Raw genomic sequence first — 24,269 nt, 5'->3', positions numbered from 1 at the left:
CTCCGAATTGTGCATATTTATATTCATAAGCCAATTTCATAAAGCCTGGGGGGAACCCTCATAGGTTTAACACCAGTTCTGCTGCTGCACTGCTGGATGGCCCTGGTAGGCTGTTTCCCTCTCTGTGCCTCAGTTGGCCATCAGGAAAAGGGGGATAATGTATTGAGACCTAACGAGGCAAAGCTCCTGCCTGAGCAGGGCCCTTGGATACAAACATGGCCAAGCAGCATTTTCAATGGGTCATTTTTAACACCATTCCCCTCTCTGTTGTAACTAGCTTCCCGTGTTTGCTCCTCACCTGAACTGGAACGGCCGACTGCTGCTCACTCACCAGGGGTGAAACAGGAGTGACTCCGTGGTCGGACTCAGGAGCGACACCAGCGTGAGCAGAGTCAGGCCTGCACCTGGCTGGCTGGGAACCCAGCATTGTGACTGGCATTACGGATGGGGCAGACGGACTGGGCAGGCCGGGAATGAAGGGGTGGGGGCTGAGGATCCGGGGGGAGAGGGGAATACAGCTTCTCTGGGGTCAGATGCAGGGTTGGCAGCTGATTGCTGACAACAGAGGGACCAGAGGAAGGAGAGCGTGTTGGGTCTGATCCAAAGCTGGCGTAAATCCCTCCATTGATGTCAGTGGAGCAGAAACAATTTACACCCGCTAGGCATCGCCTGTCTATACCAGAGCCAGGACGAGGCTGAACCAAGGCCCCCTGTCTAGGCCTGGGGTGGTTCGACATGGGGGTCAAAGATCCGCTGGCCCCAGGAGAGGCGATGGGGATGCCCTGCCAGCTCCTCATCCCCAGGGCCATGGTGGCAGCCCCGTCCCAGACGGGCTGTGAGTGAGTGCTGAGCTCCCCACAGCAGGCTCCAGACACCGAGTGGGGTGAAAGGTGCTGCCCCTGCAGTAGCAGGTGGGGAGGTGCCCTTATGCAGAGGACAAACTGTTTCCTTCCCCTTTCCCCGGCAGAGACAGTATGTAAAGGGGAAGGTGTTTTGCTGCAGCAGCTCCTCTCACAGGATGCCAGGGAGGGCCATGCTGCTTGTGCTGGGTGAGTAGGGGCTGGGTATTGGGGGGCCCTGGGTTGGGCGGGAGGTCTGGGTCACCATGCAGGCTGCAGACGGCAGCAGCTGCCCCAGAGGTGTTCAGCGAGAGTCAGGGGGCTCCCCCCCTGCAGGGATGGAGAGCGAGGCTCTGTCTCTGTGGCCCATTGGGGGTAGTTGGTGCTGGGGAAAAGGCCGTTTTAGCTGTACGCATGAAGAGGCAGTGAGATTTGGTGGCCTCACTGCCCCAGAGCAGGCAAGACAGCCGGCCCATCCATCTATCTGCAGAGCCATGGGCACCAGGGACGCAGCCTGTGTCCGACCTAGCTCAGTGTGGACCCCCCTGGGTTCGGCCACAAGGTTTGCTGGGTTCCCGGATCTTCACACGTTGGGGGGATGAAGAGAGCTGGACTCTGGTACCAGGAGGGATCCGTCCTGGTCCTGGTGTCGCTGGGATCCTGGTCTGAATCTAGGCAGAGGCTGTTCCTCTGCTTCCCTCCGGACCACAGACTGGGAAGGGGCTTTCTGCCCTGACTGCCCTCAGCGAGTCTGAAGTGCCTGTCCAGGTGGGGGGACGTGCCATGGCCAGTAGAAGTGGGGCAGCAGGGACAGGCACACTGCGGCGGGTGGGTGAGCTGCAGGGGGAAGCTGGGATGTGCTGCCAGCAGGTGTCTCGCGTGAGACAAACCGGGCGCAGTTCCTGCCGCACTCAGAGTCCAAGGGCTCACCCTGAGCCCCTCCCAGCGGGGTTCTGGGCTGTGCTTAGCCCCGACGGTGTAGGGCACTCGCAGCTCTAGGAGTCTGGACACCCGGGCGCTCTTCCCCGCTCTGCCGCAGACTCCAAGGGAGGCCTTGGGGGAGCCCCCGGCCCCCAGGGGCGCTGGGTCCTTGTGTGCAGGGGACGAGAGGGCTGAGACTGCCTGGGGAGTGGGCAAGACTGAGAAGCCAGAAGGGACTGCCATGTCTGAGCGGCTGCTCCACACAGGCCAGAGGACGTCCCCTAACAGCCCCCGCGCTGGTGTCGGGGGACACGGGCAGCACACTCAGACACGTTCCTTTTCCTTTCTTTTGCAGCCTTCGGCCTAGCCGGTGAGTCCTGCCCATCTCTGACTCTTCCTGGCATAAACTCCAGGGGCCTCAACCCCTGAGGCCCAGGTATTGGGGTGCTGCCCCTGCTCTCTAGTGCTAGACAATACCTGGGTGCCAACAGGCACTGCTGGGAGGTTGTCTCCCGGCCCCCTGCCACCAGACAGTACCAGGGGGTGCCACTGTGACAGGCCCTCCAGTACCAGAGAATAGTGGGGTGCTGGGGGGAGAAGCTGCTGGGACATTACCTGACTGCCCCTAGCACTAGACAATACCAGGGTGCCAAGGGGCACTGTTGGGACTTTACCCCACTGCCCCCTGATGCTAAACAGGACCTGGATGGCACCGGGTGCTGCTGTAACACCCCCTCCCCGCTGCTAAACAATACTTGATAACCGGGGCAGTGCCCAGGCAGTCGGGTGTCTAACCCCTGTGGCAGCCTAGCCCAGCAGCATAGCTCTGCGCTGTTCCCTGGCTCTGTGCTTAGGGTATGGAGCTTGTGTCCTGTATGCTGAGGTCCTCTCTGTCCTGCTCTCTCTCTCTTTCTCTGCCCGGCTCCTCAGCGGCTGCAGAGAAATCCACCCTGACCCTTGACCCCCCTTGGAAAACGGTGTTTCGGTGGGAGAGATTTACTCTGACGTGCAGCAGGCCCTACACTCCTGGGGGAAGCACATTATGGCATCGCAACGGCAAAGCCTGGAGAAGCACACTAAAAAACCGCATCACGATTGAAGAGGCTGAGATGAATGATTCGGGTAGCTACAAGTGCCAGGCTCCTGGCTCCCATCCAAGTGATCCCATTGAGCTGACTGTTTCTTATGGTGAGTAATTCTGCTCTTCTCTGGGTCCTGGTGAAGCTGCTGCCCATTCTGCAGTGGGACAAACCCAGATGAAACAGCAAGTGTGTGTGTGGGGGGAGAAATGCTGTCAGCTCCCCGCCACTAGCTCTGCTCAGGGATCTAACCTCCCCTTGGGCTGGCCACCTTTGTTGGATGGAAATAAGGGAAAAGCCTGGGCGAAAAAAAAGAACAATTTAGGGAAACACCATTTCCCTTAGCTGAGCATGTGTTTTTTCTCTCACAGGTACATTGCTGCTGCCCTCAGGGAGACAGTGCCATTATTTTAAACTTCATTTTAATATTCCAAATGCTCAAGGCATGTTCCTTAAAATAAGGGATGGGTGGCCACCCTAAAGAACAAAGCAATGAAATAGGAGAGGGTCCCTTAAAACAAGGCCTGTGTGATCACCTTGCCTGGAGCAGAAAGGCCTGGAGACACAAGCCCCCAGCTCTCCGTAGCTGGAGCACCAGCAGTGGGCAGGCACGCTCCTGCTGCTCCAGTCTGGGGAGGCTGCGGCTGCTGGGTTGGGCTGTGGGGTGTGACGTAGTGTGGGTACCTTGCTGGTTGCTAGGCTTGGGTTGTGAGTGACCTCCACTGGCTGCTGTCTGCAGCATGGCCCAGCAGGGCAGGGGATGAGTCATTATGCAACGGGGCTTCGAACCTGTCTGACGAGTTATCTCCCAGGGAGCGGAACAATGGGAAGAAGGGGAGTGGAGCCCTAGCTGGGGGCAGGGCTGGAAGTGAGTTAGTTAGGTTTCTGGCTGGGATCATGGAGGAATCAGCCTAGGCAATGGGCTGGGGTTTAGGGGCCCAGGCTCCCTCATCTCAAGGGGGGCTGAGGCATCCTAGGCCTGCCCTGTAACCAGATTACATCTGTGCTGTGCTGTATCCTGGAGAGGCAATAAACTCCCTCTATTCTACTGGCTGGTGGAGTCTGTCCGTGCCATTACGGGGGTGCAGGAGACGGGGAAAACCCCAACGTGCCATCACAAGGGGGAATCAGTAGATAGAACTATAACCCATGACAGGTTTGTTCCTAAGATGCAGGCCTGTGAGCACAGCCTCCCTCTCCACTCTGGGAGCTGCCACTCCACCTCCAGTGATGCTCTTTCCCTTCCACGCTTTCTCTCCACCATCTCCTGCCTCCCCCTCTGTCAGCCTGGGCTCACCCCTCTTGCTGTTCTTTGACTCATCACTGCCCCTCTCTTCCAGGGCTAGAATGGATTTTCTTGTGGCTCACTTTAACCTGTGGCCTAGGGAATCTTTTTGTCTGGCTCTCCTTTCCTTCAACCATTCAGTGCAGCCTGCAACTCACCAGACCCCACTTATAATGGAACCAAACCTGGGACCTCAGTGCATGAGCCTCCATGGGTTGAGTTAAAAGCCAGCAGGCTCTCAGCTATGGCCATAGAGCAGACTCACTCTCTCGCTCTGTAACTGGTCTAAGAGCCACTCCATGCGACGATGAACCACCCCTAGTAGGTCACACCATGATATCCTGGGGCTGTTGCTCTGGATTTCTTGTCTTTCAGACTGGCTGATTCTCCAGGTCCCTTACTATGCAGTGTTCGAAGGGGACCCACTGCTCCTGAGGTGCTGTGGATGGCAGGGAGACACTGTGTCTAATATAAGATTTTACAAAGATGGAGTAGACATCAGACTATACCCTGAGAACTCAGTGCTGACCATCAAACAAGCAAGGACAAGTGACAGTGGCAAATATCACTGCAGCGGACGCATAAAAAATACTATGAACATTATGGCTGCAGAGACTTCTCATGTGGCATCTATTTCTGTCCAAGGTGAGGAATTGTTGTGAATGAGGGGGACTGGGCAGAAAGGGGCAATCCTAGCACACAGAACGTACTCAGAGCTTAATTTGCACTAGGGCTCAGTCCTGGTGTCTCTTGTGTCAGCAGTGCAAGGTGTGACCTCACACACACGGTGTGGGTGAGGTCATGTGGTGTGAAGGACGCCCTCACTATTGCTAGAACCTGGCACTTCTTTCTTCACACATTAAGCAGGGGACATCCTGCCCCTTGCTCCCTTGGAGGGGAAGGCCTGGCCTTTAGCTAGATGCCATTAGGAGGGTCGTAATTTGGCCCAGTGTCTTTAGTCCTCAGTCTGGTCTCCCCTTGCCATGGGTGGTGGGTGAAGGTAGGGCTAGGGGAGGCAAACCCCCAAGCCTGCCCCCTCTGCTCAAGACCCCACCCCCCCTGCCCAGGCCCTGCCCCCAGCATCTCGGATGGGTGTGGCAACATGAGGCCCAGGTTCCCCAGCCCTGGGGCACAGGGAGGGCGGGTGGTGCACAGCCCAAGCCTCTCTGCCCCTAGTAGGCATTCTGGGGGCATAGCATGGGTGGGGCCAGGCTGGAAGTTTGGGAAGGCAACGCCTCCCCCTGCCTAGCATACCCACCACCCATGAAGCTCCACAGTGCTCACTCATTCTTATCCCTCGCTGTAAATGGTCTAAGTGCCACTTCACCCATGCTTTGACATTGGCCTAACTGCACTGGCTGCCACATCTGTACAGAGGTCAAAATCCAGCCCTTTACCTCTCGCTGTAGGGGCAGCAGCGTTACAGCGCAGCAGGCAGGGAGGGGCGTCAGCGTGAAATGGAGCCATTTTAGGAACGTGCCGAGGTGCTGGCTTGATTTTAAAGCTCAGACCCAGCAATGTGATAAGCACTGTAGCCAATATAGGGATGGGATCTAAAGAGGATAACCCCTTCTGGAGAGTCCAGGGAGTGGTGAGCAATTCGATGCTAGACTCTTTTCAGGTCAACTTTTGCCTGGGACAGAATTTCTCACATGAGGTCAGCTGGTTATTTGTAACCAATCAATAATTTATGAATTCACTCAGGGCCACATCCATCTACCATTAACCCTGCAATCAATGTTCTAGCCATGGACTGGACATACCTTTACAGTCTTGCAACAGTCATAGGCGAGTGTGGAGACTCATTGAGGAATAGTGCGGAAATTTCTTATGACGTTTTCTTACTTTCGTCAGTTCTTTAGTCCCTCCAATACATTTCTCACACTGTCAGGACACACTTGTCTGAAAGGCATTTTTAAAGTCGTCCGTCCCTGCTGTTTAAATGGTTTCCCATGAAAGGGACAAGTTTAAAATTCCAAAAGCAATTGCTTCAAGGTATTGTTTTAAATCTCTCTTGGGCCCATTTGCTGGGACTTGCATTGGAGACCCTGCACATGACAGTAGCCTCACAAAAAAGCACAAACTCTGCAGTTTGTCATATTAAAGGATAGCAGGAGCAATACAATTGTGGAAATGAAATCTCATCATTTCGCCTGGTAGCCCTGGAATAGGGGAGGTCCCTTTCCACCCGGCTTGTCCGGGCGTTGGTCACACTTCTGGGTTTGGCAGCTTATTAGTGAGTTCAGTCAACCCTGCTTCAGGCTGTGACTGTGATAGGGAGGTGAGTTTGGGTGGGAGTGGGCAGGTTTAGCAAATCTCTGAGATCCACATGTGGTCACAGGTTATATCCCCTGTTATTTCTATCTGGCACTCCAGTGTCAGCTCTCCATTTTCAGCTGCTTCCATCACTATCCAGCAGATGGTGTTTGTAGGCAGACAAATTTCTTGTGACAAAAAACAGGACTGTGTAGCACTTTAAAGACTAACAAGATGGTTTAATAGGTGATGAGTTTTCGTGGGCCAGACCCACTTCCTCAGATCAAGGAAGTGGGTCTGGCCCACGAAAGCTCATCACCTATTAAACCATCTTGTTAGTCTTTAATGTGCTACATAGTCCTGTATTTTGTTTCAGCTGCACCAGACTAACACGGCTACATTTCTACCAAATTTCTTGTGGGCTTCTATGCAGCGCTGTAGCCTTGTTGGTCCCAGATGCTAGAGAGACAAGTGAGGGTAAAGTGATAGCTTTTGCTGGTGAGAGATAGAAGCCACACAGAACTCTTCCTCAGGGTTGGGAAAGGCACTGAGAATGTCACATATAAATACAAGGTGGGAAAGATGGTTTAGTATCAGGAGTTAGCACATTTCAAGGGACTATTCAAGGTGAAATGGCTCAGTTAAGACTCCTCCAGTCAGAGAGGTAAATGAGGAGTGGGGTTAGTGGGCTGTAGATTTTTGTCTTGCATAGTCCGGTGGTTCGACAAGGATGTTTTCACACTCTCTTTTTGTGAATTCTGGAGTGACTCTCAAGTCCCAACTGTATCGCACATACTGGTGAGCAGGTCGGGCAGACAAAGTCATTGGTGAGCATCATAGTAGCTACAGCAGTGGTAAGGCACTTTTCCCTTGCCGCTAACAACTGATTATTTCTGTCCTCTTCAAAGCTTGGGTAGCTCTGAGTGGTGTGTACCACGAGGCCGATCGATTTGAAATCATCCAGTTTTATTGCACCAAAAGCGTGTGCTGTTCTTGGAGCTGTCCTTGTAGTGTTTTCTGGAGCGGCCCTGATCCTGTTATCCTTGTGCCAAATCTGTAAAAAAAGTTTCTGGGGAGTCTACATTTAGGCATCCTAATGATGTGTCAAACCCTACATGGTTGGACTTGTGGCATTTGACTTTTGGAGAACCGCCAGACTGGTAATTTTGTCTTGCCAGTGGATCCCCATAATGGTGTAAAAAGACCTCATATAGAAGACCTCTAGCCCTTTGACATGCCCTTTGTACGGTGGCCAGGTCTTACAGCTGAAGAGAGATCAAAAAGCATTGAAAAGTTATATTTTTGTTGATGGAGTTATGTTGCGGGAATTCAGGACTTTGTTAGTTAGCTTTCCTAGTGACTGAGAAGCTTTCTGTAGCCTTTGTCAGGAGATCCACCACTGGAGATGTTGTAGCCAAGATAGGTAAAATTGCCAACTTGCTTCAGTTGGACTCTCACAATGGATATGCGAGGAGAAATGGCAGGGAGAGGTGGGGATGACTGATACAACACCCTGGTTTTCTCTGATTGTGAGGTCAAACAATGTTGATGCAACTATTTTGGGTAAGAATCCGTAAATCCAGCATCTATATCACTCTATGCCTTTTAGGGTGTGTCTAAACTACATGGCTCCATCGATGGAGCCATGTAGATTAGGATGATCGGCAAAGGGAAATGAAGCCGCGATTTAAATAATCGCGGCTTCATTTAAATTTAAATGGCTGCCGAGCTGAGCCGACAAACAGCTGATCAACTGTTTGTCGGCTCAGCGCGCTAGTCTGGACGCTCCCGTGCTGACCTGAAAGCCCTTTATCGACCTCCCCGTTATGCCTCGTAGGATGAGGGGACAGGCCTGGATAGGACCCATGGATCTTGACAAGTGTTTTGTGAGGGGTGTTGATGATTGTAGCCGTGGAGCTATATCTGCAGGCTTTGGACCTGTTGTTCTGGCAGAGCCTGGTGCTGCTGTGAGTTGGCAGTTTCTGGGCAGCTAAAAGATTCCAGAAAGAAATGCTTCCTAAATCTCCTCTTCCAGATTCAAATGGCTCCCCAGGCTCTCTCCAAGCTCATCATCACCAGCTCCTCACAGAACCACCAACCCAACCTAATATTTGACTGTGACACTCTCAGGGTTTGTCCAGACAGAAATGCTACAGGGACGCAGCAGCATCAATGCACCTGCTCGGCTGTAGTGCTTCAGTGAAGACGCTACCTACTAGGGATGTTAAAAAGTGGGTTGTTTGGTAAACGTGTAACTGCTGGTCACATGTTTACATGCAAAGGGGAGGTGACTGTGTGTAAGTCAAAGAGGGGCTGTTGCTAGGTATCAGGATTCCAAATGAGACAGAAATGTTCTCTCCTGGGGAGACAGGTTCATGGATGGGAGATTTTAGGGATGGGGAGCACCATTAGACGTGGGGCAGGGGATAGATCCTCATCTGTCTACCAGTAATACATGCTAGTTTCCAAAGCCCATCCTGGACTCTGGCACTGGACACTGGTGGTGACTATATCTGATATCCTTCTAGAGTTGTTTTCGTCTCCTGTGCTGAAGATAACAGGCTCAGGCGACGTTATAGAAGGAAACCCGGTGACCCTGAGGTGTTTCACACAGCTCAACTCACAGAAATCAGACATACAGCTTCTAAGAGTCTTCTACAAAGACAGTATGGCCCCGATTGGAACTGGAATCTCCCCTGACTACCACATCCCAGCGGCAGGCCTGGAAGACTCAGGGTTTTACCACTGTGAGGTGAAGACGATGACCTTAAGTGTACAGAAACAGAGTTCCAAGTTAAAGCTTGATGTTAAACGTGAGTGTCTGGGACAGGGATGCTGGAAGGGGCTTGGGATGGAAAGAAAACAACATGGAATCTACACAGAGCTTCCTGTGGCTTCTGAGCCCACAAGGGGCCAACCTGCCCTTGCCACAGTCCAGTGGCACTTGCAGGCTGAAATCTGCGGAGCGGGGAAGCTCCGATGAATTCCATGGTGCAAGACAGAGCTTCAGAGCCCAGTGGCTGGAGTCAAATAAGCTCTGCTCGCACAGGGCCAAAAGAGCACAGCATGTTGAGCGCATGAGGCCGTGCAGAGCTTGTGGGAGAACCTGACCAGGCTGGGGAATGCCGAGGGCTGAGTTTGTGTGGCAATCTGGCCTTTGAAAGGCCTGAGGGAACAGGGCCAGCTAACATCGTCTTGGATTGTTCTGATTTGTTACTTTCAGGCAGTGCAGGGCATGGGTGGGACTGACGCCAACATTTCGGTATATTCACATTTATACCGATAAACACACCTAGTACGGATACCAGCGGATGTTGGCCCCACAATCTCTGGTGATGCCCACACTCATCTCCTGTCAGATCGCTGCGCCAGGCCCCATGACCTGCAGTGCTGGGAGCATGTGGCCCCATGACCCATATTGTGGGCCCAGGCCCTGCATTCTGTCCCTCTGCACACAGGATCTCCATCCTCACCTGGGGGCAGACGTGCTCATCTGGCTGGATGGCACCGAGCTCCTCCCTTCAGTCACAGCAGCATGTCCTTCCCTCCTCTTTCCCTCTCCCCCACAGGAATCCCGGTGTCCAGAGTCTCCCTGGGGGTCCAGCCCCAAGGGGGGCGGGTGACAGAAGGGGAGCAGCTGGTGCTGAGCTGTTCTGTGGAGGTGGGCACGGGGCCAATCACCTTCTCTTGGCACCAGAAGGGATCCAGGCAGGCCCTGAGGACAGAGACTCAGCACTCACAGAGGATGGTCTATGAAATCCCTGCAGCCAATGAGACCGACATGGGGGAGTACTACTGCATGGCCTCCAATGGCAACCCTCCAGCATCAAGCCCGGGCGTGAAGATTGTCGTGATGGGTGAGTGGGGTCCCAGCTGACTCACAAAGACCGGGTCTACTCAAGGGAGTTAGTTCAAAATAACCCCCCTGTCAAAGTTAGACAGGACTCACAGATTGGTCAGACCGCTCTGTTTATTCAGCAAAGCTGCTCTGCTAAATTAACCCTGAAAATGTGAGTACCATACAAGGTTCAAAACCCTTGATTTATACAGTCAAAAGAAAGTCAAGTTAACAGGATTAAAAGGAGGGGCAAAACTTCACATGATTAGTGTGAGACTTAGTCAAGTATCTTCATTTCAACATCAAGCACACAGTAATCTCTGGTCCGTATCTCCCTGGTTATTTTAATTGCTTTCTGCTTAACACTTAATGTTCCTTTTCCTGTTAACTCAGGGCCACCTGGCTAGCACATTGATCTGCATAGCTACAAACAACATGAACATACTTTTCTTCTTCCTGTTCAGAGACAAACAGTATTCCTCCAACTTATTCAATTATTACAGCACAATTCATCTTTCTCTTACATCAGTGGTCCCCAACCTTTGGAGGCTCCAGGGCGCCCGGGGATGGGGCCACTCATGTGCCGGGCGCCCAGGGACGGGGCTGCACATCCGGGGGCACGCCAGGGGACGGGGATGCCCTTGCACCCAGCGCCAGCATGTGCCCCAGGGCCAGGTCTGGGGCCGCCCGAGTGCCTTGCGCCCGGGGCCAAGGCTGCCTAAGCGCCTTGTGCCATGGGCCAGGGCCGGCGCCGCCGCCCGAGCCACGCGCCTCGGGCCGGCACCGGCGCCGCTCGAGCGCCGCACACCCGCATGTGCCCCGGGGCTGGGGCCGCCCGAGTGCCGCGCAGCCCTCGCTGGTGCATGCAGCGCGCCTGGGACCGGCGCCTCCCGTGCGCCGCGTGCTGAGGCCAACCCAGGTTGTTGGGGGGCGCACACAAATGCCCCGGCGGGCGCGATGGCGCCCGCGGGCACCGGGTTGGGGACCACTGTCTTACATTATAATTCTTTCTACTTTCACACCCCTTAGGCCGAATTTATAAGTGGAGAGTCCACAGTACCAAGCCTGATTATTTTGAAATCCGTACTCCTGCTTTCCTCAGGGAATAGCGCTAATTTCAAAATAGTTGTTTTGAAATAACGATAGTGTGGACACCCCAGTACCGCTATTTCGAAATAACAACTTCCCAGAGTAATTCAAACTAATTACTTCCCAGTGCCTCCCGGGGCTCTACGTCAAAGTAGTGCATCCACATTAATGGAGCCTGCCTCGTACTAATGTCCAGGTGTCCACATAATGGGAACATGCTATTTAAATTCTGTAAAATCGGGACTTAATCAGTCAAATTTAGTTATTTCGAAATAATTTCCTAGTGCCAGGGCTTTAAACCTGCCCAGGTGGGCATGAGAGACTCTGCCTGGCCATAAGCTCAGCCACAGGGCCGCGGCTATAACTGCTGGCAGCTCCAGGCAGGGATGCACCCCATGGTGGGGCTGCGAATGGAGCTGGTTGAAATGTTTTTGTCAACCCCCCCCCCCACCAGGGTTGAGGAGCCCATCGCACACACCCCATGGGGTCCCTCTGCCGTCCCTCTCTGCAGAGCGGGGGACTGTTACACTGCACCCTCAGGCGGATTGTTGGCAAACGGGATCAGGGTCGGATTAAGGGGGGGGCTAGCCAACCTATGGCGGGTGCCTGATTGAAGTGGCAAGGGGCGCCGTGCGCCCGGGGGCGGGGCTGCACATGCGCCGCATGCTCGCTGCCCGGGGCGCAAGTATGGCTCGGTCCGGCACTGAGTGGGATTGAACTTGGGTCGGGCTCTGAATGCGTGAGCCTCTCCTGCCTGAGCTGAAAGACCGAGCTCTACAGCCATGGCACAGCTCCCACTAGGGGGAGCCAGAGTGCCAAGATGGTGGGCAGACCGTCTCGGCGATCCAGAGAGGCCTCCGCCACTTCCAGCTTTTGAGGCCCCCGAGCTATAATAATCAAAATAAAAAACAACAACACTGATCCAGCCATTACGAGTGGTTAGTTTATATAATCCGCCGATCTGAGAGGCCACATTCATCACGGTCTAATCTTGTGCCATCAGACCCGGATAGATTTTCATTAATATGTATGACCATTTTAAACTCTCCCATGTGACAAAATCTGTGTCCATTAACAAAACAGTTGTGGCTTTTGCCAAATCACATCTCTGGTTTGCTTCAGAGTGCAGCTCTACGCTGTCACGCTTTGGCCCTGTACGGATGGGCATAAAAAACAGTTGTGAAACGTACCTCATGCCAAAAAATGAACACGTGTCTAAATTGGAGGCCCCCTTTGAGCTTGAGGCCCAGGCCAAATAGCCCTCCTGGGCCCCCCCTCTGATTGGCCCTGTTGGTGGGTGTGGGGTCCGCCTGTCCTCAGTGGGATGGCAGATGGGCCTCAGAGCAGCCTGGTGCCCCAGGGACACAAGGGGCAAATGCCAGGTCCTTAGAACATAACGACCCTTCCCTTTGACCGTCCTGGTATCTGCACTGGGCAGTGACAAGGATTCCAATCAGAGACCCCCCCGCCCTGGTACTGGGTGCTGCAGACACAAGGCCAGAGATGCTGTTGCCCATTCTGCTCTCAGGCCTAGTGACTTCCCCACCCCTCTTTGCAGCTCCCTGGAGTAGAAGCTGAGCCCTGACCTGCCCCGATTCTCTGTCAGTTCCAGTGTCCCCGCCTCTCCTGACCATTAGCGTGGCCGACGCCTGGGCCACCGTTGGGGACGTGGTGGAGATCTGGTGCGAGTCGTCCCGCGGCTCCGCCCCCATCCTCTATCGGTTTCATCATGAGGGGGATGCTCTGGGGAACCGGACGGTCAGCTCCCGAGGGCCAGGATCCCTTGCCCTGAAAGTGACGTCTGAGCGGGATACTGGGACCTACTTCTGCGAGGCTGACAATGGCATGGCCCACGGCTCCCAGCGCAGTGCCCCCTTCCGCCTCTCCGTGCTCGGTACGCCAGCTCCGTGCGCTATCTCTGGGGGTTGGGCGCAAGGTCTCTGCCTGCTGACCAGAGTGATGATGGGACGAGCAGTGGTGGTGACTGTGGGGATGAGACATGCTGGCGTCCTGCCTCAGATCTGTAGGGGCTCCTCAGGGCTCTGTCCCTAGTGTGACAGGCAGGATGGATGCTTGTTGGGCTGAGTGGTTCTGCCTTCCAACCCCCATCGTGGGAAGGCAGCCCCCTCGGGCGCAGGAGGTCCAGACGCTGCTGCCTCCAGAGCCTGTTCTCTGCTGCTTTGCCCAGCCTGACTTACCCCCCTCTGGTGTGTCAGTGGTGGAACATAACTCCAGCCTGGGCTCTGGTCTCAGGCTGCCTCCACTGTTCCCTGTAAGCTGTGTGCTCAAGAGAGATTCCAGTGCTGCCCAGGTGATTGGCAGAACACCCACAGCTGGCAGCATGTGTTTCTATTGGTGGTGCACATCTGCACACGTCTTGGTGCATGTAACAAAATTTATTCTGTACACGGATTGAAAAAATGAGAGGGAATCCTGGCTGTCTTCTTTGTGCTTGCAGTGCCCGTGTCTGGGGCCACCATCACTGCAGATCCCACGGGGCTAGAGGTCATGGCTGGAGAAAGCATGAATCTCAGCTGCTCGGTGGAGTCTGGCACCGCCCCCTTGTTCAAGTGGCTCCACAACAGCGAGGACCTGGCTGCAGCCTCGGGGCTCAGCCCACCCACAGCTGTGGGGAACATGCTGCATTTCAGGTCGGTGCAGCTGGGCCATGGAGGGAATTACCAGTGCATTGCCAGCAACCAACTCAGCCCCCAGCAAGTCTTCCAGGCCCACAGCAAGATCCTGGCCATTGCCGTGATAGGTACTCACAGGGCTGGGCTCAGGGACAGGGGAGGGAGAGGCCCAGCTGGGATCTAGGCTCGGGTCTGGTTCAAGTTCATAATTCAGATTCCAGACCCTAGCAAGGCTGATGTCCTTGTGTAACTCCCTGGCCAGCGTGTGCTGTGTCCCTCTTGGGCTTGATCTGCAGAGGATCTGGGCTTGGTACAGCCCTTGTAAGGGAGACTTGGATCAACCTGTAGCAGTTCCTGCTCTCAGCTCTGGAAGTGCCTGGTCCCGGTGTGTCAGCCAAGGTAGTGGCCAAAACCTGATGGGCTGGGCTGGTGCACCGTGCGGCAGAACACTCACATGATCAGCTGTTCCCCTGAGATTCCAGCCATGCTGGAACGGAAGCTGGGTTTGGATCTGACTCAGAACGAAAGCCACAGAGGCAGGCTTGGATGCTGAGATTCAAATCTGAGCCTCCTGCACTTCAGTCCTCCCTCAGCCATGGAAGGGCTCTGGTTGCTGGGGGTGGCCCTGTTCTCACAGATGAGCCTTGCAATAATGCCCAGAACCGAACTCCCCATCGCTAGATCCCAAAGAGCAGATCAAGTCATTGGTCATATGTGCTAGTTGAAAGGGGAGTTATTTGGGGGAGGTTCTAGAGCCTGTGGTGTACAGGAGGTCAGGCTGGATGGTCACAGGGCCCCATGTGGCCTTGAAATATATGAATTGTACAGATGGGGAAACTGAGGCACAGACCTACAGCTGCACAGTGAATCGGGGCAGAACCGAAGAGAACTCAAATGCCCTGGCTCCCTGTGTGAGGCCCTGGTTCAACAGGCTCAGTTGGTTTCTGTTGGGAAGTCTCTTCTCCAGGAGCGCGGTGTTTATCTGGGCATGTTCCCTTTGTCTTCTCCAGAGGGCCCCAGTTCCCAGGTGGCTGTGGCTGTGCCTGTCTCCTTCCTGTGCGTGGGTGTCACTGCGGCTCTGGTATTCTACTTCAAGTACTGGAAGAAAGCAGGTGTGTGGCTCCGTCCACTGAGTGTAGCTAGCACAAGAAACTCACAGCCACTTCCAAGCGTCTCTGGAAGCCTCGGCCTTGCTCCTCCGGCAAGTGAGCTTAAAATGGCCAGATCCGGGCGGATTCCAACTTCCTGCCAAATTCACCCCATGAATTCTAGACCTTTGTTCCCACACTGGCTTTGCTGTCACCCAGCCCTTTTGCCACACCGATCCCACCCAGCTTTAGCTCTGGAGGTTCCCGTATGCAGCAAGGCTGATCCCTTGGTCACATTCGGCATCTCGTCTCTTGCAATGAATCACTGGAGCAGGGCTGTTCCTAGCAATGCTGGTGCCCTACTCAGCTCAGCACATGCCTCTCCCCCTTGGCGGTGGGGATGGGTGGGGAAGAGGGGTTGGGAAGCTGCTGGGGCAGAAGCTGTGGGGTGCAAGAGCACGGCGGGGCAGGGAGGCTCACCTGCAGCCTCAGGGGAGTAGGCAGGAGGCGTGGGCAGCAGTGAGCACTGTGAGCTTCTGTCAGAGGACTCAGGAAGAGCAGTGGGGGGGCCACGTTGCCAGCTAGAGACCTGGGGGTTTCTGTTTGCACCCTCCTCTCCAGCCAATGGCGTGGTTGCCCTCTGCTCCTCCTGAGTCCTGCGAGCCACAGCTCACACAGTGACTGGGAATAACCCCTGCGGATGGGAGCCAGGCAGGAGCTGGGGCTGGCCTCTGGAGCTCACACAGCTGCTAGAACACTATAAAATTTGGGACAATTTCAAGGTGCCCTATGTAGCAGTGTCATTTGTGTATCAGGAGGGACAGCCCAGCACCTGAGCCCGCACACTCTTCCATTCGCTCCCCCCAAGAGTGACCCAGACCTGATAGCCAAGGTGACATGTCTGGAGACATTAATGCGCCTTCTTCTTGTTTGCTTTGCAGAAGGATGGTTTTCCAGTGCCCAAAGGAGGTGAGTTGGGCACAGACCCAGGGAAGCATGTCAAAATGTAATAATTAATAGCCAATGTGGATTTGTCAAGAACATGTCATGTCATACCAACCGAATTTCCTTCTTTGATAGTTACTGGCCTAGTGGATGGAAGGGAGCATCTAGCTCAGTATCTTGTCTTGCAACAGTGGTCAGTGCCAAGTGCTTCAGAGGGAATGACCAGAACAGGGTAGTTACTGAGTGATCCAATCCCAGCTTCTGGCAGTGAGAGGCTAGGGCATGGCGTTGCACTCTTGACCACCTTGGCTAATAGCCATTGATGGATTTAACCTCCAGGAACTTATCTCATTCTTTTTTGAACCTCATTTTAGTTTTGGCCTTCACAATATCCTTTGGCAAGGAGTTCCACAGGTTGCCTGTGCATTGTGTGAAAAGCATTTCCTTATATTTGTTTTAAACCTACTGCCAATTAATTTAATTAGTTGACCCCTGGCTCTTGTGATATAAAAAGGGGTAAATAACACATTTCTTTCTCCACACTGTTTGTGACTTTATAGACCTTTATCATATCCCTTTTTAATTGTCTCTTTTTCAAGCTGAAAAGTCCCAGTCTTTTTAAGCTATCCTCATAAGGACACTGTTCTGTACCCTTAATCATTTTTGTTGCCCTTCTTTGTACTTTTTCAAAATCCAAGATGTCTTCTTTGAGATGGAGCACACAATCTGCACACAATATGCAAGATGTGGGCATACCATGGATTTATATAGAGGCAAGATTATATTTTCTGTATTATCTGTTCCTTTCCTAATAGTCAACATTCTATTAGCTTTTTTGACTGCTGCTGCATACTGAGTGGATGTTTTCAGAGAACGCTCCCCAATGACTCCAAAAACTCTTTTCTGAATGTTAACAGCTAATTTAGATCCTAGCATTCTGTATGTATAGTTGGCATTATGTTTTCCAATGTGCTGTACTTTGCATTTACCAGCCTTGAATTTCATCTGCCATTTTGTTTTCCTTTCACCCAGTTTTGTGAGATCCCTTTGTAACTCTTGACAGATGTGATCTATCACGATGTTAGAAAGGCTTTTCACATGATCCGCATGACATCCTCATAAGCATGCTAGGGAAAGGTGGTTGTGGACGAGTGGTGGGGTGCGAGCACCCCCTACCGGGAGGGCAGGGCGACTCAGCGAACCCCTTCATCCTCTAACTGGGCCCCTGCCCGAGATTCTCGGTCGTGGGTGCCGTAAGTTGGGTGCGATCACACCCTCCCTGCAGGGCAGAAGAGGGGGGTTCAGCGGACCCCGGGTCTATACCCCGGCTTAGCGGGGAAGGCTTGCGCCTGAGTCTGGCCCCTCAGAGGGGCGATAACCTGGCCGGCCCTGCCGTCCGGCCGCCGCTGCTCGCCCGTTTGCGTGCATTTCAGTTCGGGAAGGGGTTGGGTACTCAAGAGGATTGGGAGGGGGACCTGGAACCACCCTCTCTCCTGGTCCCAGCCTGGGGCCCTAAGTGCAGGGGCTCGCTGTCGCCCCTGCACGGCAGATGAGGGGGGTTTCCTCCCATAACACGTCTGCCCACGGTCGCCAGAAGGCCCCCGCCCCGGGCTGCTTCCTCCCTTCCTTCGGCTCCCGGAGTACCCCTGCCATTTCCCAGCGCCTACCGGGATTCTGTGGTCTGGGTCCGGGGTTGCTCTGCAGGAATCCGGTCGGTCTTGCTGTTTCCTCGGATCTTGTCCGGGCCGAGTCACTCTCTCTGCGGATGACGGGATTTGTCCTGGTCATCCTCTGACCCTGGACTGGCCGACCACCAGCCGCGGGGGCCGTCCCGGGAGCCCCTGGGACGAGGCTGGGCTGCCTGCCGGTCTTGGGCATGCAACCAGTCCGTCCTGGGCCCCGGTCCTCGTCTACCTCTCTGGGAGGAGGCTGCCCCCTCCCTCTCTGCTGGCGGGCCCTTTTGAAATGGCCTGCCAGTCCGGACGCGATCTGGAGGTCCCGCCCCTCCAGTGACGTGGCGGCTTCCCCAGCCACATCCCGGCTGTCACTCCCCATAACTGCCCCTCCCTGAGCCCTCCCGTGGGAGGGGCCGGCAGCCTGCCACTGGCGCAGGCGCAGCGGCAGGTTCCAGCCCCGCTGCCATTCTCTGGCGGCCCCGCGGCGCGAGGAGGTTCTGCCCACGGCCCCGCTTCTCTCCCGGCGGCTCTGGCTGTCCGGTGTGTGGGCCGTTGGCGGCCCGTCACACAGGTCTTGATGAAATTCCTGGCAGCTGGGAACTTACTTGTTTGAAAGACAATACTCAAAGAGTAGCTATCAATGGTTCACTGTCAAACTGGGAGGATATATCTAGTTGAGTCTCGCAAGGGTCAGCCCTGAGGCCAGAACTAGTCAATATTTTCATTAAAAGACTTGGATAGTGAAATTGAACGTATGCTTATAAAATTTGTGGGTAACAGCACACTGGGGGTATGTCTACACTGCAACTCTTTCCCGAAATAACTAGCGATATTCCGAAATAACTTAGTCCGCGTCTACACAGTAGGCAGTTATTTCGAAATAGTGTCAAAATACCGTCAAGCTGGAGGACTTTTTACTCCAATTCCTGTGACTCTCATTTTACAAGGAGTAAGGGAAGTCAGAGGGAAGAGGGCTCTGATTCGAAATAAGATACGCAATTGATATAGCTCAATTTGTGTAGCTTATTTCAAGTTAAGCCCTGCAGTGTAGATGCACCCTGGAAGGGGTTGCAAACACTTTGGAGGACAGGATTAGGATCCCAAATGACTTTGAGAAGAATTGGTTTGAATTCAGCAAAATGAAATTCAGTAAAGACAAATACAAAGTACTCTACATGGGAAAGAAAAATCAAATGCACAGCTACAAAGTGGAGAATAACTGGCTAGGCCGTAGAACTCCTGAAATGCATCTGGGACCAGTACAGGATCACATATTGAATGTGCCAACAGTGTGATGCCTTGCAAAAATGGCAAATGTCATTCTGGGAGGCACTGAGAGGACCGTGGCCATTCTGGGAGGCATTAACAGGAGTGTGGGCATGTCAGAGACAGGAAGTAACTGTCCCGTTCTACTCAGCATTGGCGAGGCCTCAGCTGAAAGTGTTGCATAAATTGCAAGGTTTGTCCCCTGGAGGCTAGTCTAATTTGCCCACAGAAGAGAGTCACACTTTTAGGCTGGGTCCAACTCAATTTTATTACTTTCAAGTAATGTTCGGCTAAGAAGCTCAGTGCTCAAAGCAAAGCCGACCCCCAGCATCGGGTAAGCAAGGGGTCTTATAGGGTTAGCATCCTTCCTGGTTTATGTGCCTTAACATGATTGGTTACCTTATTTTGCTTCTAATATCCTTGGAAGTCAGGTTTGTCTCCAAATAAGGTTAGCTGCACTATGCAAACCTGCTGACTCCGAGGTTACAGTTGTTTGTTACATTTATTCGCTTGCTGAACAATAGGTGGGTTACACTTCCTACTTGCCTGTTTGACCCTGTCACAAGTGAAATATATATCTACATTCTTACTCAAGAAGGAAACTGGTTTCATTTCCTGCTACAAAAGTACTGTGCCCGATTTTGAGTGCCACACTTTACAAAGATGTGGACAAATTGGAGAGAGTTCAGAAGACAGAAAAAAAAAAAAGATAAAACCTGGCTTTACAATGAATCTTCGGGGCTCTCACTTGTTCATCGATTGGAGTCAGCAGACTCTCTGCCTCCTTGGAATGAGATGTAAGAAACCAGTTTTTCTATTCTGGAGTTGGCTTCTTGGATTTTCCTGGCCTCTCCAGTTCTCAGCAGTAACCGCTGACACAGGCTGGGCAGCAGCACCATGGCCGATTATGTCTTGGAGCCTAAATATCTGGCTCCATAAGAGTGTGCGGCTTGGAAACGACCTTTTCTCTACCTGTTACAATCGCCCCTCTGGCTGATCAGAGGCCAGCAGGCTGATGTCCGTCTGTCCATCCCACAGCCCCATGGAGCCCAGGACGGGATACCATCCCAGAGAAAAAGGGCCACAGGACAGAATCCCAGAGGGGAAGGAGCCAAGAATGCCAACAGGCCTTTATTAAGGGTGTGGTTTGACAGAGGGTCATGGCTTGGTAGCTGGGGTTTAGTCTGGGATTTGCCTGCCAGGAAAGGGGCGGTGACGGATTGCTAGGTGTATTTCTGGCACTGGTTTCACATTTAGCGCAGAGTGGGGGAGGGCCGAAGACCCAAAAAGCCGTAGGACCCCTCCTCCCACCTCCTTCCCCTGGCAACGTTCACGGCTGGATTCTTATTACGTTCATCTCCATCGCTCCAGCCAGGCCTTCTGTCTGAACGAGTGCCGATCCTCAGCGCTTTCCTGCATTCTCCATCTCGTGACAGCTCTTCCTCTCTCTGGTCTTATGTCTGCCCTGGTCCGCTGTACTCACTGTGCTTTCCTATCCCCAGGGACGTGCCGCACGAACCCCCTCCCTCCGGGAGAACCGGCCTCCATACAGAGGAGCCATCTTATGACAATGGTAAGGGGAAATAACCCGCCCCGAGGGGACATGATGCGGCTTGTGGCCTGTGTGTGGCCCACACCAGAGAGGGGAGGCAGTGCCCTGAGGCCTGGGTGCTCAGCTGCTCTCTCTGTTGCTGTCCCTTTGTGCACACACAGCCTGTGGGCCCGCTGGGAGGCCCTGGTCTGACCCTGGCTGCTGTTCCAAGGGGGCCAAGGCCTTGTCTGTACTAGAGCACGGTTCTCTGCCTTCCCTGGAGCAGGAGCTACATTTTCATACCAGGACCCCTTGAATTCCCCCATCCCTCCCTGCTGAGATCCTACCCCACCCCTCTCCTATGAGCAGGGAGCAAGCGCCTGGTTGAGAACCCTGGTGCTAGAGAGCTGAGCTGATGCTGGCAGGGTTGAGTCACTCTCTGAGTCCTTGCCTGCCCACGCCTCTGTCATCCTTTCAGTGGCAATGCCCATGGGTCTGGGGAGGGAGGAGGGTTTGGGCCACTTCAGGAAGCTGGCTCTACCCTGGCACTGAATGGGGGCAGGTGCCAAAGGTCCGACTCACTCAACACTTAGCCCTGCTGTAGCCTGGTCTGATCCCGCTGCGACCTGGCGAGCCAGCATGGGTGGCAGGCACAGGACAGCAGCTGCCGGGAGAGCAGATGATACCTAGTCCAGGCACTTCCTCGAGGGCCATAAGGTGTAAGTGAGGCCCGGCTTTGCTTTTACAGTGTATCCCTTGGCTCAGGAGCATGAAGGAGACGTGGTCTATACATCTGTCGACATCTGGAAAAGAAATGGGGGTGAGTGGAACAAAACGGTGTCTTGCCTCAAGAGGCCACGAAGGATTGAACAGCTATGGGAGGCATGAGCCAGCCAGATACAGCTGGCATTTTGCTCCCTTGCCCTGCGACTTTCTGGGCCAAGTAACTGGTCCCAGGTGAAAGCCCGTGCCACTGTACAGGAGTAATTCATAAAGTGTAAAAATGGCTGAGAGCTGACAAATGGACCAGAACAGTCTGTGAGCCCCAGTGATCTGAACAGGGTGAAATCAGGGCCAGATTAAGGGGGGGCGGCTAGCTGGACAGCTGCCCGGGGTGCCAACCTATGGGGGCACTTGATGGCAGCTGTAAGTGGGGCCATGCGCCCGGCTGCATGGCGCCCCTTAGAGCTGCCATCAGGTGCCACGTGCCTGGGACTAGGGGCCATGTGGCACCCCTTAGAGCTGCAATCAGGTGCCGCGAGCCCGGGACCGGGGCCCGCGTGGCGCCCCTTAGAGCCGCCGTCAGGCACCGCACGCCCGGGGGCCGCATGGTGCTCCTTAGAGCTGCAATCAGGCACCGCGCACCCGATTGCAGCTGTAAGGTGCGCAGCGCGTCGGGGGGCGGGGCCACGTGTGTGCCGGGGGCAGAGCCGCGCATGCATCGCGCACCCGCTGCCCGAGGCACAGGAATGGCTCGAGCCGTCCCTGGGTGAAATCCTGAAGAATAAGAGCTCTCACTCTGGCTTGTATCTGTTTCCATCACCTCGCTCAGACTCCATAGACACTTTAGGCTTCCAAGTGACCCAGAAACAAGCCAGGCTTCTAGTTGTATTGGTTGTGTCAGTGACTGGTTTCCGTGTGTGCCGGGCCAGAATGAACACCGCTATTATCTGCAGGGTTGTGTTCCTCGAGGGAGGAATTCCCTCTACACAAGGCCTGGGCACTTCTCAAGTCACGTTTATAGCCTACCAGGCCACACACTTTTCTCCAACCACACCAGAAACGCAGTCACTTGGGAGTAGTGCACTGCTAGCTGTGTAAATGACAGAGCTTCAGATCAGAGTAGTGAGAGACAGGAAACGGAGGACTACTACATCCAAATCACCTCTTAGAGGGGTACTACTGTCAATACGAATTTTTAAAATTTGATTTATTTTAAACAATTTTGTTTTGGGAGAGAGCCTCCTTTAAGCCAGTGGTTGCCAACCTTTCTTATACCGGGAAATGGCAAATCCATTCACAAACTTTTGGCAGATCAGTAACATTTTATATGCACATTTGCATATTCATTATGCAAATTATGAATATTTCAATATGGAAATAAAATGTTGCTGGTTCACAGTATAAAAAAACTTCGCCCCCAGAGCCAGCCCTAACCCCTAGAGCCCCTCACTCCTCCACTACCCCCCAGCACCAGTCACTGACCCCAGAGTCCCAGGATGGGAAAAGTGACCCAGACTTTTGACACCCTTCAGTGATGGGCTGGCAGGGCAGGGTTTTGACATCTTGAATAGACTCACCCTGTTTAGCATTTAGGTTGGTGGATGTAACTTCCCAGGTTCGGGCATGGCCAGCGCCCCATGTCAGAGCCCTGGGATCCTGAGCACCTCAGCTTTGTGTCTCACACCCATCCCGTCGCAGAGAGGCAGGGGATGGGAGATCAGGGTGAATGTTAATGCCTAGTTCTTATCCCTCTCCATTCCTCTTACAGACAAGCCCGAGGGAACTCTGCCAAGGGACAATGTAAGTGCAACACCCCACCCCTACACCCCAGCTGTGCTGCTCCTTCTGTTCTCTCTCTTGACTTTATCCCTTGGTCCCCTACTGATTGTCCGTGTGCCGTCTCCAGGAGGAATACTGTGTCACCTACACTGTGCTCTCCAACTGCAAGCCCACCGGGGAGTCAGCTGCAGGAGCGGGGGCTCCAGAAAGGGGACCCCTACCCACGAGTGACATTTATGAAAACGTTCCCCACCTGTGACCTGCGAGTGACCCTCAGCCCATCCCCTGGTCCAACCCGGGGAGCCTGGCTGCCTTGTTAACCCTTCGCTTCCCTGCATGGCACGGAATGCAGCACATGCAGGCCGGGCCCATGGGGACCTTTTCCCTGTCTGGTCCTCTCTGCCTTGGGAGTGACGGCCAGAGCCAGGACAAAGGCCAACGCTCTGGGACTGCACGGCTGCAGCTGCCCAGTAAGGAGATGATTTGGTGACGTGCTACGTTAATCGCCTCCCCGAAGAAGGTGCCTGGACAGCAGCCCTGATCTCTAACAACACCTGTGATGGGTCAGTGCCTCTCGGGTGTTCATCCCAGACGGTTGCTGGCGTGGCCTTTGTGCATGGAGGATCTGGATGGTGGGATGTGTGACATCTGGGCTAGTCCACTCTGGCGCCAATAAAGATTGGATTGGTTACATGATTTGTCTTTGAGATTCTTGCATTGTGGGGGACTGTCCCACAGGAAGTGCCCTCTGCTTGTCCTGCTCTCCTAGCCCAGGGCTTCCCAGCCAGTCACGGCCCTGTGCAAGGACATGCTGAATCGAAACCCATCCATGGCCTTGGCCTGGAACTAAAGAGATCGGAGTCAGTAAAGGATCAAAGTAACACCCAGGAGGCAGGTTACTTGGGCTGATCATTCAGGGACTGCAGAAAACTGCACGTGGGAGAGAGATTTTTCCACTCGGCTTGGCTATCATGATACAGCAATGATACAGAGAGTCGCTGGGACAATAACCTGTTAGCTCTCAAAGTAATAACTAATAATTCTTAAATAAACTATATAATTAATACACAATCTAATGATCAGGCAACACAGAGTTTGACTGATAATGGTTTTCAGCTTTGTGAAATCGATCCCATTAAAGCAAGTATAGATATTACTGATCTGAATGTTATTCTGCTCGCACATCAGAAATATTATCAAGATCACTGCATATATAGATGCGGATATTTGTGGATATAAAGTCGATATCTGCGGATTTGCAGAACTAAAGATAGGATAAGAAGCAATGAGTTTAAAATGCAGTTTAGGTTGGACATTAGGA

General features: G+C 53.6%; 1 protein-coding gene across 9 annotated transcripts; it reads left to right on the top strand.

The window, feature by feature from the left end:
- Positions 1-954: 954 nt before the first annotated feature.
- On the top strand, positions 955-23,721 carry FCRL6 (Fc receptor like 6). 9 transcript variants are annotated; one of them, XR_012897418.1, is made up of 14 exons: positions 955-1,049; positions 2,116-2,130; positions 2,691-2,948; positions 4,500-4,769; positions 8,909-9,193; positions 9,950-10,237; positions 12,914-13,201; positions 13,766-13,958; positions 14,951-15,052; positions 15,970-15,997; positions 20,418-20,488; positions 21,195-21,266; positions 22,938-22,969; positions 23,076-23,110. XR_012897418.1 is itself a non-coding variant. In XM_075907103.1 (14 exons), exons 1-14 carry the CDS (start codon positions 1,019-1,021, stop codon positions 23,205-23,207), a joined length of 2,175 nt encoding a protein of 724 aa, XP_075763218.1. In that variant the 5' UTR covers positions 955-1,018; the 3' UTR covers positions 23,208-23,721. The 9 variants fall into 9 exon arrangements, 8 of the variants coding, with proteins under 8 accessions (XP_075763218.1, XP_075763220.1, XP_075763223.1 ...); XM_075907103.1 differs by having other exon boundaries at positions 13,766-14,068; positions 23,076-23,721; XM_075907105.1 differs by lacking the exon at positions 14,951-15,052 and having other exon boundaries at positions 13,766-14,068; positions 23,076-23,721.
- The last annotated feature ends 548 nt before the right edge of the window (positions 23,722-24,269 follow it).

The sequence above is a fragment of the Pelodiscus sinensis genome, chromosome 24 (assembly GCF_049634645.1).
Source record: "Pelodiscus sinensis isolate JC-2024 chromosome 24, ASM4963464v1, whole genome shotgun sequence".
NCBI classification, from domain to species: Eukaryota; Metazoa; Chordata; order Testudines; family Trionychidae; genus Pelodiscus; species Pelodiscus sinensis.
Note: the sequence above shows the minus strand (reverse complement) of the source record. Positions and strands in the feature narration are given on the sequence as shown.

What these genes read in the sequence shown, in the direction of transcription:
- FCRL6 (XM_075907102.1), top strand. Translation starts at nt 1,019, where the DNA reads ATGCCAGGGAGGGCCATGCTGCTTGTGCTGG. An exon ending in TGAGCTGACTGTTTCTTATG is followed by an intron (nt 2,949 to 4,499) that starts GTGAGTAATTCT and finishes CTTGTCTTTCAG; the next exon opens with ACTGGCTGATTCTCCAGGTC. An exon ending in GTTAAAGCTTGATGTTAAAC is followed by an intron (nt 9,194 to 9,949) that starts GTGAGTGTCTGG and finishes TCTCCCCCACAG; the next exon opens with GAATCCCGGTGTCCAGAGTC.